This window comes from Panthera onca, chromosome B1 (assembly GCF_046562875.1).
Source record: "Panthera onca isolate mPanOnc1 chromosome B1, mPanOnc1 haplotype 2, whole genome shotgun sequence".
Lineage (NCBI taxonomy): Eukaryota > Metazoa > Chordata > Mammalia > Carnivora > Felidae > Panthera > Panthera onca.
In genome coordinates this window covers 198378435-198391638 of record NC_138342.1, presented here as the reverse complement: position 1 = coordinate 198391638, position 13204 = coordinate 198378435, and the positions used below count along the sequence as shown (strand labels likewise).

General features: G+C 44.5%; 1 protein-coding gene across 1 annotated transcript in view; it reads left to right on the top strand.

The window, feature by feature from the left end:
* The first annotated feature begins 100 nt into the window (after positions 1-100).
* AGPAT5 (1-acylglycerol-3-phosphate O-acyltransferase 5) overlaps positions 101-13204 on the top strand; it is a 60277-nt gene continuing 47173 nt past the window's right edge. Inside the window, exon 1 of the mRNA XM_060652813.3 lies at positions 101-654. Coding sequence (XP_060508796.1) covers positions 436-654 — 219 coding nt within the window. The 5' untranslated portion in view covers positions 101-435. The remainder of the gene's footprint in view (positions 655-13204) is intronic.

Sequence of the window (13204 nt, the reverse complement as noted above, 5' to 3'; positions counted from 1 at the left end):
GGAATCCCGCCCCCTGGGGGGGACTATGGCAACGGGAGGCCAATCAGGCGGCGTGTTGTTGCCGCGGAGCCCCGCCCCCAATAGGGGTACTGGGTGACGGGCGAGGGTCATGGGGTGTAAACGCTTCTGAGCTGCTGAACCTCGGAGGGCCGCCGCATCCCCTTGCCCCGCGGCGGTCATCAGCGCGCGCGGCCCCCGCACTCGGCCGCTCACCCACCGTCCCGCGGCGGCGCGGCCCATGCGGCTGGGGGCGGAGGCCGGCGCGGGCGCGGGCTGGGCGTCTCAGGTGCTGCCGGCGGCCCGGAGAGGTGAGGGGGCGGCGGCGGGGCCCGCCCCGGCCCGGTGATTGGCCGCTGGCCGAGGGTAGCTGGGCGGCCTGGAGGCGCCCCGGGCGGGGAGCAGCCGGCAACGCCTTCGGCGCGCGGAGCCGGGAAGATGCTGCTGTCCCTGGTGCTCCACATGTACTCGATGCGCTGCGTGCTGCCGGCCGCGGTGCTCCTGGGCACGGCCCCCACCTACGTGCTGGCCTGGGGGGCCTGGCGGCTGCTCTCCGCCTTCCTGCCCTCCCACTTCTACCAGGCGGTGGACGATCGGCTCTACTGCGTCTATCAGAGCATGGTGCTCTTCTTCTTCGAGAACTACACCGGCGTGCAGGTGAGGCTCTGCCCGCGCTCGGCGCCCGTCGGCCGCACCTGCCTCCTCCCGCCTCTCCACCTGGGTTCTCGGCTCGGAACCTTCCAACCGGCGCCCCGCCCCCCACCCGGGGGACTTTAGGATCGTTCGGGTCTGCCAGGCAGATCCGGCGCCAGAAACACGTGCCGTCACCTCGTCCTCCCACCGCGAGGGGAGTCTCACGGTCTTATGTAGGCTTTGGCCCCATGCTTCTTTGCAGATACCCCAAGATCGCTAGGATCTTGGAGTGATTGTAGTTCTGTTGTTCGCAGGCTACAAGTGGCACCCCCAGGTTTTGTAACTGTCTGTCTCGGGGCTTCGCGGAGTCGGTGCAGATGGACGTTTAAGTAGGGCAAGCAGTTGACAGTTTTTGGCGTTTGGTCTAAGAAGGTTGGTAATGTTTGAGGTCAAAAGTGCGCTGTGAAAAGCCGGAGACCTTGTGTTGAAACGGGTTGGTGTTACTATCTGGACAGCAAGTACAACTTTTTTTTTTCTTCTTTTTTTGCGTTCTTTCCCAGTGTGAATGAAAGCTGGACGAGGAAATTAATAATTTGTTACTGTAGAAGCCCTACGGTACTTAAAATTCTGGCCAACTTACACTAGGTTTAAATGTGCGGCTCATTTTTTTCTCTGATGACTTCGCTTCTGTTACTTGGTGGAGATTGGATCTTTAGATTAAAATTATTGGGGGGGGGATGGATAAGACCCTCTTTGGTTTTATTTCAAGCCTCTTTTACAAAAATAACATCTGCGAGTTTTCCTTTTATTTCCCAGTTGGGACAAAAGAGCTTGATTCTTGGTTATGCCTTAAGTCCATCCCGTTCTTCCTCTCCACCCCTCCCTCCCGTGGTCAGGCTTCGGGTGGAGGGAGTGCCCTGGTATGGTTTTGTCTTTTATGCCGTTTCCCCACCCTCCCCCCCAGAGCAGCTGTTTTCACCCTGTTGTCGACCAGCTCCTATTTTCAGTTTGCAGTTGCACTGCTGTGGATCCCTGATGACTGGGAGTTTGCCCCAGTTGGAGGTTGTTTGGGGGAAGGGAAGTAGGAGAAGCCAGGGCCTACATTTAAACCAGTGTCTGTAAGTGCTTCCTAGGAGAGAAAGATTGCTCTTCCAGATCATGGCTTCCCCTTCGTTGACTTTTAAAGTGGGCTTCATTTAACATTTTCAGGAGTTCGGGTCAATCATTAACCCCCTGTGCTCTTACTTCGCCACATTGGTTTAAACGGGTGGCTTCATCATGATTAAATCTTTAACTTCACATCACTTGACAGCCGGCCTGGGCTAGGACGAAGACAGAACCTAGGACAAAGTGCCTTACCTTTTAGAAAAATGGTGCTTCCTGTGGTGGATCATTGTGTTTTTGTTCAGAGAATAATAGAGCATGCAGTGCAATGTGTAATATACCAGTGACCTACTGCGTGCTTAGCAAGTTTCCCATTTTAAAAATGATTGCAAAATTTCAGAGTTCCTAAATTGTGTGGCTCACCTCATACCTTGTTCAGTGTGGGCTTCCAGTTTAAGGGTTTTTTTTTTTTTTTTAAATGTTTATTTATTTAGAGAGAGACAGAAAGAGAGATGACGAGTGGGGGAGGGGGGAGAGAATCCCGAGCGGTCTCCGCGCTGTCAGCACAGAGCCCCACTCGGGCTCAAACTCACCAAGCACCATGAGATCATGACCTGAGCTGAAACCAAGATTCAAATATTTAACCGACTGAGCCACCCAGGCACCCCTGGCAATCAGCAGTTTGATCTCTGTATTTATGGGTCTGTTTCTTTCGTGTTTTGTTTTTTAGATGACACATGTAAAGTGAAGCCATTTGGCATTTGTTTTTCTTTACGTGATTTATTTCATTTTGTGTAAAACCCTTTGCATCTATCCATGTTGCCCCAAATGCCAAGATCATTCCTTTTTATGGCTGAGTAATAATCCAGTGTGTGTATGTGTGTGTGGCACATCTTTACACATTTGTCTATGAATGCTTCCATATCTTGGCTGTTATAAACAAAGCTAGAATAAACATCAGGGTGCATATCGTGTCTTTGTGATTAGCGTTTTCGTTTTCTTTGGGTAAATACCCAGTAGCGGAATGACTGGATCAGATCGTATTTGTGTTTTTAACTTTTGGAGGAATCCCCATACTGTTTTCCACGGTGGCTGCACCACTTTGCATTCCCACCAACAGTGTGTGAGGGTTCCCTTTTCTCCACATCCTCGCCAAAACTTTTTATTGTCTTTTTTTGATACTAGCCATTCTGACAGGTGTAATGTGATATCTCATTATGGTTTTGATTTGCATTTGCATGTTAATTAGCGGTGTTGAGCATAAATTAGAATGTTTTTAAATGGCACTTTAATGCTTTTTATTCTGGATTTTAAAAAGAAATGGTTCATGGTAGCGTAACAATATTTTTTTATGCATAGGAGTTTTAGGCTGAAGGAACGGAAGTCCATGAAATTCATGATTTGTGCTTGGCAGGTAAACCTATTTCAGCAGGTATACTTGAACGTTCCATTGGATTCTAGGTAAATGTCTGTTCTTCCTATTTCTACTACTTTCTTTTCATATGCATTTTTTTTAAATTTCTTTTTTGACAGAGGGAGTGCATGAGCAGGGGAGGGGGCAGAGGAGGAGAAGGAGAATCTTACGGAGGCTCTACGCTCAGTGCAGAGCCTGACACCGGGGCTTGATCCCATGACCCTGGGATCATATCTGAGCCAAAATCAGGAGTTGGACGCTTAACTGACTGAGCCACCCAGACACCCCTCCCGTGCGGTTTTGACACAGGAGAACATTTCAATCACTGTTGCTAAAGTTACTGTTTATAACTATTTATCCTTTTAGGTTCTCCTAGAATCTTTTTAGTACTGAGATTCAACTGGGTACCTTCACCATTTACTTTGCAATAAGCAGTAGGGTTTTTAAAGTTTCAGGGCACCTGGGTGACTCAGTTGGTTAAACATCTTGACTTCAGCTCAGGTCATGATCTCACAATCCGTGGGTTTGAGCTCTGTGTCAGGGTCTGTGCTGACAACTCAGAGCCTGGAGCCTGCTTCACATTGTCTCTCTGTGTCTCTGTCTGTGTCCCTGCCCTGCTCTCTCTCTCTCTCTCTCTTTCTCTCTCTCTAAAAAATAAACATTAAAAAAAATTTAAAGAAAGGATTCTAAAAGTTTCGTATATCTCTCAATTTGAGACTCACTGAAAATCAATACACACTTCTTTAGCATTTTGAGGGGCACCGATTCAAATAATTATATTTCTTTTCTGTTGCTGCCATAACAAATCACCTCAAATTTAGTGGCTTAAAACAAGAGAAATTTAATCTCACAGTTCTAGAGGCCAAATGTCTGAAATCGGAGTGTTTGCTGGTTTACACTCCCTCCTGAAGCTCTGTGGCAGCGTCATTTCTTTGGCTGTTCCACATTCGGTGGCTGTTGGCATTCCTTGACTTGTGGCCATGCAAGTCCACAGTCCGCCTCCTCTTCTGTCTCAAATGTCCCTCTGCCTTCTCTTCTAAGGACACTTGTCATGGGTTTAGGGCCCACGCAGATAATCCAGGATGAGCTCCTCAGTTCAGATCCATTGACTTAATCGCAAATGCAAAGACTGTTTTCCTGAGTAAGGTCACGCTCACAGGTTACAGGCATAAGACACGGACAGTCTTTTGTGGGGTCAGCATTCAGCCCGCTACGTAGCTCAATTCTGCTTATTCTTAGAGCTGGAGTTCAAGAGAAACGTGGGAAGCTAAAAAGAAAGTGGGGAATACTGGCAGAGGCAGTGGTGAGGACTCAGGGGTTGGAAGGTGATGTGATTACTGTAGTCTGGAGTTTCTATCCTAGGGGGCTGTCCTGAATGCTGAGATTCCTGCATAAACAGTAATTGTGATAGTTATGGCAGATGATGAAAAATGCAAACATGTTGTTTTGGAAGCTGTTAAAAGTTCATGTACTTTTTTTCTAAATGTCAGAATTCTCTTGTCATTATTTTCAAAAACAATTCTACTCTTTCCCCTCCTTCCAGTGGAATGCACTAAACACTGATCATTGATATTGGCAGGACAAAAATATCTAGAGATACAATACACGTCTCCTAATCAACATCTAATAAACAGTTGAGTCAAATTTTTTTCCTGCCTAAATCATTTTGTACCACTCAGAATTTACTTTAAAATGTTTTACATTAATAGCCCTATCTTCTAATTTGCTTTTCCTCAAATGCTAACGTGATCTATTGTAACAACAAAATGTGGACTTTGAGATACAAAAAATTTAGTTTTTCAACTGACCTACTTCAAGTACAAAATAGTCCAAAAAACACTGGAAAGAAGATAGAACATTTATGCCTAAGATTTTGATTTTTTTTTAAAATGTGCTCAGTTAGAATACTCTTAAATAAATCTCTGATAATGCATACCTTTAATGAAAACATTATTTTGAGTTCCTCAGGAACAACCAAAGCTTTCCTATGCTAGGTATGGTCTCTAAGACCATTTATAACTGGTTCTGTCTGTAGCTAATCTATTAGAATGAAACATGTTTATTTAGAACAAGAGAAGGGCCTTTATGAGTCGGCCTCCTTTTTATTGCATCTGGATGCTGTCTGCATTTCTGCTAAAACATTGCCCAGAGACGTCTTGAATATCAGTCGTCCTAAAGAGGATATAAATATTTTGTATCCTTGATTTCCTTTTTCTCTATTCATCATCTACGTGAAGACCTTAAAAGACCTTAGATTACTTCCTTCAGTGTAGCGGGTGTAAGGGAGCTGGCCAGATGGGCTTGTGCTTAGGCATTTGCTTGTTCAAGAATGACACCGGCCTTTCAGAGAGGAAATTAAACATTGCCCAAATCAAATATGATGTTAGTCTAACACATTTGAAGTCTGGCTAGGGAATAGACTTCTAAGAAAATCTTAGAGAAATGTAATTAGAGCCGTGCTTTTATACTTTCTATAAATAAAGCCCCCCCATTGAGCAAACAAGTTATTTTAGGTTGCATTGGTGTAAGATTTCTTTTAATGTCTTTTTTCTATTTTAAATCACAGATACAATAAAATACTGAAACACTGATACAGTAGTTTGAGAAAGTTAAAGTTCCCTCCACCCACACACACCTTTCCCAAGTATGCAACAATTTGGTGTGTAACTTTAGATTTCTTCTCATTAAATAAATGTAAATTGTGGGAAGACTCCCCCAATGAATTAACCTTTTGGATGTTTTTGTTTGTTTTGTTTTGTAGTGTTTACTTATTTTAGAGACAGAAAGAGAGGGCAGGGGAGGGGCAGAGAGAGAGGGAGACCCAGCATCTGAAGCAGACTCCGCACTGTCAGCACAGAGCCCCACACCGAGCTCGAACTGACAAACCATGAGATCATGATCTGACCCAAAGTTGGGTGCTTAATGACTGAGCCACCCAGGCACCCTTGGATGGGTTTTGTAGTAGCGCTGTATATGCCTGTGACCCCTGGGGACACCTCTGTGCTGTTACGATGAGGAAAAGAAAAGTATGAATCTAAAGATCCAGTACTTTCCCTCTTTTGTGAATTTGTCTGAATTTGTGGAGCTGAATGAACTGAGAGCTGACTCTTCCTAAATGAAATCACAAGTTTATTTTTACTTTGATATTTTCTCTTTGTTTTTTTTTATTTAAAATTTTTTTAATGTTCATTTTTGAGAGAGAGCGTGAGGAGGGGAGGAGCAGAGAGAGAGGGAGACACAGAATCCGAAAACAGGCTCCAGGCTCTGAGCCATCAGCATAGATCCCCACGCGGGGCTTGAACCCACGACCCACAAGACCATGACCTAAGCTAAAGTCGGACGCTTAATCAACTGAGCCACCCAGGCGCCCCGATATTTTCTCATTTTATTATGGTTTCTTAAACACAGGTTTAATACAACCCCAAACTAAGTAGTAACTTCTAAGGAGTCCCCAGAAACTTTCCTTCCTTCCTTCCTTTATCCTTCCTTCCTTCCTTCCTTCCTTCCTTTCTCCTTCCTTCCTTCCTTCCTTTCTCCTTCCTTTCTCCTTCCTTCCTTCCTTCCTTCCTTCCTTCCTTCCCTCATACATACAGTACTGGAGTGTGCACCCTGTTCCAGTCCTGTGCTGGGTGCTAAGGGGTAGGTGGGGAAACTGGAGACAAGATCCCTCCCCTCATGGAGCTCACCCTCTGGTGGGACACAAGCAGTAGCAACAGAATTACAATGCACCGTGCTCTATGAGATTGAGACTAGTGGGTGGAGGGCAGGGGGCTGGGGAAGTTTGCCCAAGCAAGTGGCATTTGCACAGAGCTCTGACAAAGGGCTGGTGTGGGAGGGTTTGTAGTAATCCCGGCGAGAGATGGTGGTCAGAGTAATGGGCAGAGTGGACATGGAAAGAATGGAAAGAACCCTGGATCCATCTTCAAGGTAGCTGGGGCCTTGTGACTGGAGGTGAAGGAGAAAGGAGAGGAAGGGGTTCCTAACAACTTGGCATTTCGTGAGTGCTGACCGTGTGCCTGGTGTTGTGCTACCATCGGCCTGTCACCCTTACAAGGTAGGCGCCTTCTTCCCCTTTACCCTGGGGAACAGAGCACAAAGAGTTCACATGTGTGGTAGCTGAGGCAGGATTCCGTATATGGTGCTCCAGCTTCAGGATCCATTTTCTGAAGATGCTTTGCCAGGTGGTGTGGTTATGTTGCTTGGAACGAGATCCCACTCTCGATTTATTCGTGCCAGGAAAAGCATGCACGAACAATCCCAGTAGAGGCTGATCCTGAGATGGGAGTGTTCGTGTTTGTCAGCTTGGTGACACGAAGGTGAGACAGCTGCCTGGATTATTCAGGAAGGCTGTGTCACTTATCCTGAACTGCTTTGAATCCTATTTCAAACAGGAGTTAAGTATCACGGCATGCTTAGGAGAAAGAGGCCCTCGATTGATAACTGAACGAAAATGAAGATTCCTGAGGGTGGCCTTCAAAGCCGTCTAAATTCTGCCCTGGCCAGTTTTTCCTTTCACTGGTTTCACTGTAGGCCAACCACTGCTTCCTCCCCAGGCCCCAGAGGCCCCGGTGTGTTTTCAGCCACGTGCCTTTGGACCACTCTTCTGTAGCTACTTTCTTCCAACTCAGGCCCCAGCTCTTCCTCACCCCCTCTTGGTGTCAGGATCGCATACGTGATATTAACATAACATTAGCATATTTTACGTCTGTATTGCCCTCTCCACAAGATTGTATGTAACCTTTTGGAGATGGCAATCAAGGGGAGAATAGTTTGACTCGATTTTTGCCTTTAACCAAAGGGCGGAAGTACTTGGGATGCTGGTCTGGTTGGGTTTCTGTGGAAGTGTGGATCCACTGTTAATGGGGATGGATTCTTGAAGGACCTTACTGGTTGACAGGTTTTGATTTAACAGGGACAGCAGGTCTAGTGAGTCTGATTGTATTCTTAAGTAGGTAAAGGGGAAAGAGACATGAACTGTACCCTCAGAGGTACCACTGAGAAAGAATAACGTCAGACACTTTGTAAAAGAGGGAGTTCTAAGGGTGCCCAGGTGGCTCAGTCGGTTGAGTGTCGGACTCTTGGTTTTGGTTCAGGTCATGATCTCATGGTTCCCGGGATCGAGGAAGTCTGCCTTGTCGCTGACAGCACGGAGCCTGCTTGGGATTCTCTCCCTCTCTCTCTGCCCCACCCTCCCTCCCTCTGTCTCTCTCTCACAAAAGAAAGAAAGAAACGTAAAAAATAAATAAAAGCGGGCCTTCTGGAACAGTCAGCAACATAGAGAAACCTTTATTGACTTGTCAGTAAACACCTGTACTTTGTGCTGCTTTTGAACCTATGCGGTTCTCTAAGGTTTGTTCCTCTTTCTCTGTGGGAACCAGCGATGCGCTTGGGTGTCTTAGAGGGTGTTGTAAGTGGTATCTTTTTTTAAAATTTTTTTTTAACGTTTGTTTTTGAGACAGAGAGAGACAGAACATGAACGGGGGAGGGACAGAGAGAGAGGGAGACACAGAATCGGAAGCAGGCTCCAGGCTCTGAGCCATCAGCCCAGAGCCCGACGCGGGGCTCGAACTCACGGACCGTGAGATCGTGACCTGAGCTGAAGTCGGAGGCTTAACCGACTGAGCCACCCAGGCGCCCCCGTAAGTGGTATCTTAAGACAGCCTTACTCTGCCTGGTCTCCAGGTGGGAATTTCAAGAGCACAAAGAAATGAGGGGGTTGACACCTAGAAAGGAGCATCACCTTAACTGCTAACCACATGCTAGGCTCTCAGGTTTTAGATTAAGAAAGTCGTCTCTACTCTCCAGTGACACACAATTCGGCAGTGTAGGAGGAAGTCACTTTAAAAAAGTGTATATGAGATAAGTTATTTTTAAAGGAAAGAAGTGAATAAAGAGCTGAGGAAATTGAGGAGTCATGCGTGTGAATCCCAGCACTTGCTTCGCTGTAGGGAGCATCGTGCATCAGCAGGTGGTTCCGGAAGTTGGATCCTGCAGAATGGATGCCAGCGCTCAGCAGCTCACAGATTGCTGTGCTCCCATCCTTAACTTGTATTTCTGGAGGAAAAACATTTTTTTAATGTATTATTTGAGAGAGAGAGAGAGAGAGAGCGAGCAAGCGAGCACACACACAGGAGGGGCAGAGAGGGAGAGAGAGAATCCCAAGCAGGTGCTGAGCTGTCAGCCCAGAGCCCGATGCAGGGCTCTGTCCCACCACGGTGGTATCATGACCAGAGTGGAAACCAGGAGTCCCACACTTAACTTAACCCACTGAGCCACCCAGGTGCTGAGGAAAATTTTTTATGTCTTTTTTTTCTCATGAGTATCTTATCTCCTTAGAATTCAGATTGAAAAAAATCACATAAGCTCCTAGTATTTGGAATTTTTGCAGAGAATAGTTTTGTGCCCGTCAAAACAGTTTTGGATCTTGGTGTGAGAAACCAGAGCGTGATTCCTCGTTCTCTGCCACCGTGTGTGTCGACTTGAGTAAGTCAGTGTCTCAACTCCATATTCTCATCCTTAAGTGGACTACTTACTGTCATTTTATTTTCAAGAGTAAATGAGATAATATGTGAAACTGCCTTCAATGAGTGGTGCATTGTAGATGCTCAGAAAAACACACCCTAGAGAGTAAGGACAATACCAAGAGATTTACATGAGGAATGTACAAGAAAGCTTTGTGATTCGTAAGGTTCCATTTTAAATGTTGCTCGATCATTATTTTCACATACTGGTGATTAGACAAATGGCTATGTGTATAATTTGATCTTGGTTCTGAGGGGCATCAGACTTCCTGTTCAGTGAAGTGTTGTTTCAGATTGAGCAGAAAAAAACCAGTGTTTTTGTTTGCGTTGCAGTAAAAATCTTGTACTGGTTAACCGGTAGTATATTCCATTGGCATAAAAAAAATACTGTTGAAAATTCATTTTAAATGATTATAAACAGTGTAGATTATGCGTGTAATCTTATTAGAACACATTCTTTATACACATTTCTGTGTAATCAGAGACTTTTTTTCTCTTATTCATCACTTAACACAGTTTTGAATAAAAAACTTCACTATTGGACAGTAGTAAGAACAACATTCGCTTTTGGAAGGATAGTTACTATATTTAAAGCATGGCACGACTAGTGTCATAAATTTCACCACAACCGCATGAGGAGTGGTTGCTGTTATTACAGTCGTTTTACTTGTAAAGAAATAGATGAGAGAGGTAAGGTACTTTTACTCAAGTTCACATAGTAAGGTGATAGACTAGGATTCAAATCGAAGTCTTTTTTTTTTTTTTTCCTTAATGTTTATTTTTGAGAGTGCCTAGTGGGGGAGGGAGGAGTGCAGAGAGAGGAGGGGACAGAGGATCGCCAGTGGGCTACACGCTGTGGGGTTCATACTCCGGAACCATGAGATCGTGGCCTGAGCCGGAGTGGAGTCCGATGCCCAGCCGACTGAGCCCCCCGGGTGCCCTTCACATCCGAGTCTTAATTCAAATCAAATACTTTAGCCTGGGCTCTTAGTGACTGTTATGTTGCACTGCAGAGGAGGAAAAGCTTTTCCTCCACTTTCTTAGGTTTATAGCTGAGGTCTGCGCATCAAACTGATAAAAGCCAGATTAACAGGCGAAAAGACATTTTCTGATGTTAATGTTTTTACATGCATTGGTGCCTCACAGAAAAGAAGTGGAGACCAAAAGAACTGAATAGACTCGGCTTAGGGGTTTGTATGTCATGTTAACAAAGGGCAGTAACTTGTGGAAACATGGCTAGATAGAACAAGGGCTTTGGACCTTTATCGGGCTGGTAAATTGTGGGAAGGTCCCTAGGGAATGTGTGCTAGAAAAGGGTGGTTTATTAAGCTTTGCTCTGCAGACTCATCGGCTGCCTCTGATCTTCCTGGCACTTTAGAAGGGAACACCTTTAGGAAGGGGTATTAATGTCACCTGGAAAAACGAAAGTTCATGCCTCAGGCAGGCAGAAGGGGTGTCTGCTGTTCCTTACTTGCCTTCAGCTCAAAGTAATCCTGTGCCAAAGGGGCATATTTGGGGGTAGCATGCTCTGACCCCCCTCAACAGACTCTATACTTAAGGGCAGTGAGAAAGTTAAAAAGTTCACTTTGCTTGCTGAAAGAAAATGGATATTATTGGGATAAATGAAGAATCTTGGTGTGTTTTTTTTTTTCTCACAAAGAAAGAATGCTGTTCATCCGTGTCCTGGTGGTGTCATCAGTTGGGTATTCTACTTCTATTGTGTTAAACGTGATTGCTTTCGATTCCATTTCACTACCTCTTTTCAGGATACAGAGAGTCTTCAGGTTGTTTACATATCATGGAGAAGCGTAAACAATGTAAAGATCATGGAGAGGGAAAGAAGTCCAGCTCAGTTCATGCCTTCTTCTGATAGCCCTTTGGGCAGGTTTGTTTGACTAAAGCAGAAGTCACCAGAGTGTTGCCATGAAGATAATTATTCATGGAGTATTTTTATTGTCCCCTTCTAATAAAATGAAAAGGAAAAAGGACTCTAGATGCGCTTTTAAGAAATGGGTGAGCCTAAAATCGAACAATTATGATGAGTCTAAAATTAAAGAGTTAGGAATAACAAAAAAGCCGTATGTTTTTCATTTGCCTGATTTTGAAGGAACAAATCACCTGCAAAAAAACCTGATTAATGTGATTCGAAATACATGTACTAGAAGATTCCCAGAATGGATGCCTTAAAAAGTCACTGGTGCCCTTACAGCATTTTACTTTGTTTATTCCAAAACCTCTTACTGCTGAAAATGAGATGCAGCTTTATCTACTTGTGAAAAATAAAAGTGCAACTTAATGATTCAGTAAATTTGTGCTCAAAACCACCTGAGTGCTAAGCCCTGGGGTAGAAAACTGAAGAAGACCCTGCCACGGAAGAGCTTATGAGCTCTAAGGGATAGGATACGCACACACGCACACAGCGTGTGGATGCTCCCATAGGGGTGTGAACAGGGTTCGTCCTGGTGCAAAAGGGAATGTGATTAATCCTGGGCTCTGGGTTAGAATGAGAGGGCGCAGGTGGGCTTATAGGTCGTCAATAGAATTGTCGGGGAGGAAGAACTTCCTCTGCCCTGTGGTCCTTCCAGCTGGACTTAGACTCAAGTTGCCATGAGACAGATGAACAGGAGAAAATCAAACTTAATAGGCATATTTATGGGACTCCACACAGGCAGATTGCGAAGATAGTGAGGCCCTGTGATGCTTACAGGAGCTGAGGACAAGGGAAGGGTCTGCAGATCCAAAGTGGAGAAGGCCTTTAGCGGGAAGCTAAAGGAGATGTTTTGAAAAACAAAGGCTGCTCTATTATGCAAATAAGTTTCTTAGGTAATGAGGAGTCTCTGTTAATTGCTCTCTTCCTCGTACAGGCTCCCCTTTTCAATGCAAATTTAGGCAGTTGAGAGGAGGGGAGAGAGGCAAACAGGTATCTTTTCCTGCATCTGCTGGGTTTTGATTACTTTGAACTTGAAATAATCTTTTTGCCAAAGTGGACTATCTTGGGGCAGCCTGCCCTTTTGTGTTTATATTTATGTGTATGGGTATGTTGTAAATTCTTAGAAACTTTTTCTTTTACATTTAGCGAACACTACACCTGTCTGTCTCATTGTATACTTAGTAAGGTAGTAATCGCTGTTAAGTATTTTGAGATTCTGCATTCTTAAAAAATGAAAATTTTTTCTTCCTCTCCATGTTAGTAAATTGAAAAACGAACTTTCCACCTAATGAAAGAAATTTGACAATTTCAAATTAGAACGAAAAGTTTTTTCTTTGAAATCTGGTAAATCAAGTGAAGGACCTTAAAACTTCATATATATGATACCTAACATTGTAATTCTGCGTTCCTTTCTTTGGTTAATCAACATTTTTTCAAAGTACTTAAGAATGATATGCAACTATTACAATAAGATTTGCAGTTCATAATTTCATTTACTTTGCTTTTAGATATTTTCAAGTTTTAATTAGGAAGACTACTCTTTTCTAACTTATTTCTGTTGAAGTTACAGTGGCAAATGAAAAAACTTAAATAGGCAATCATCCA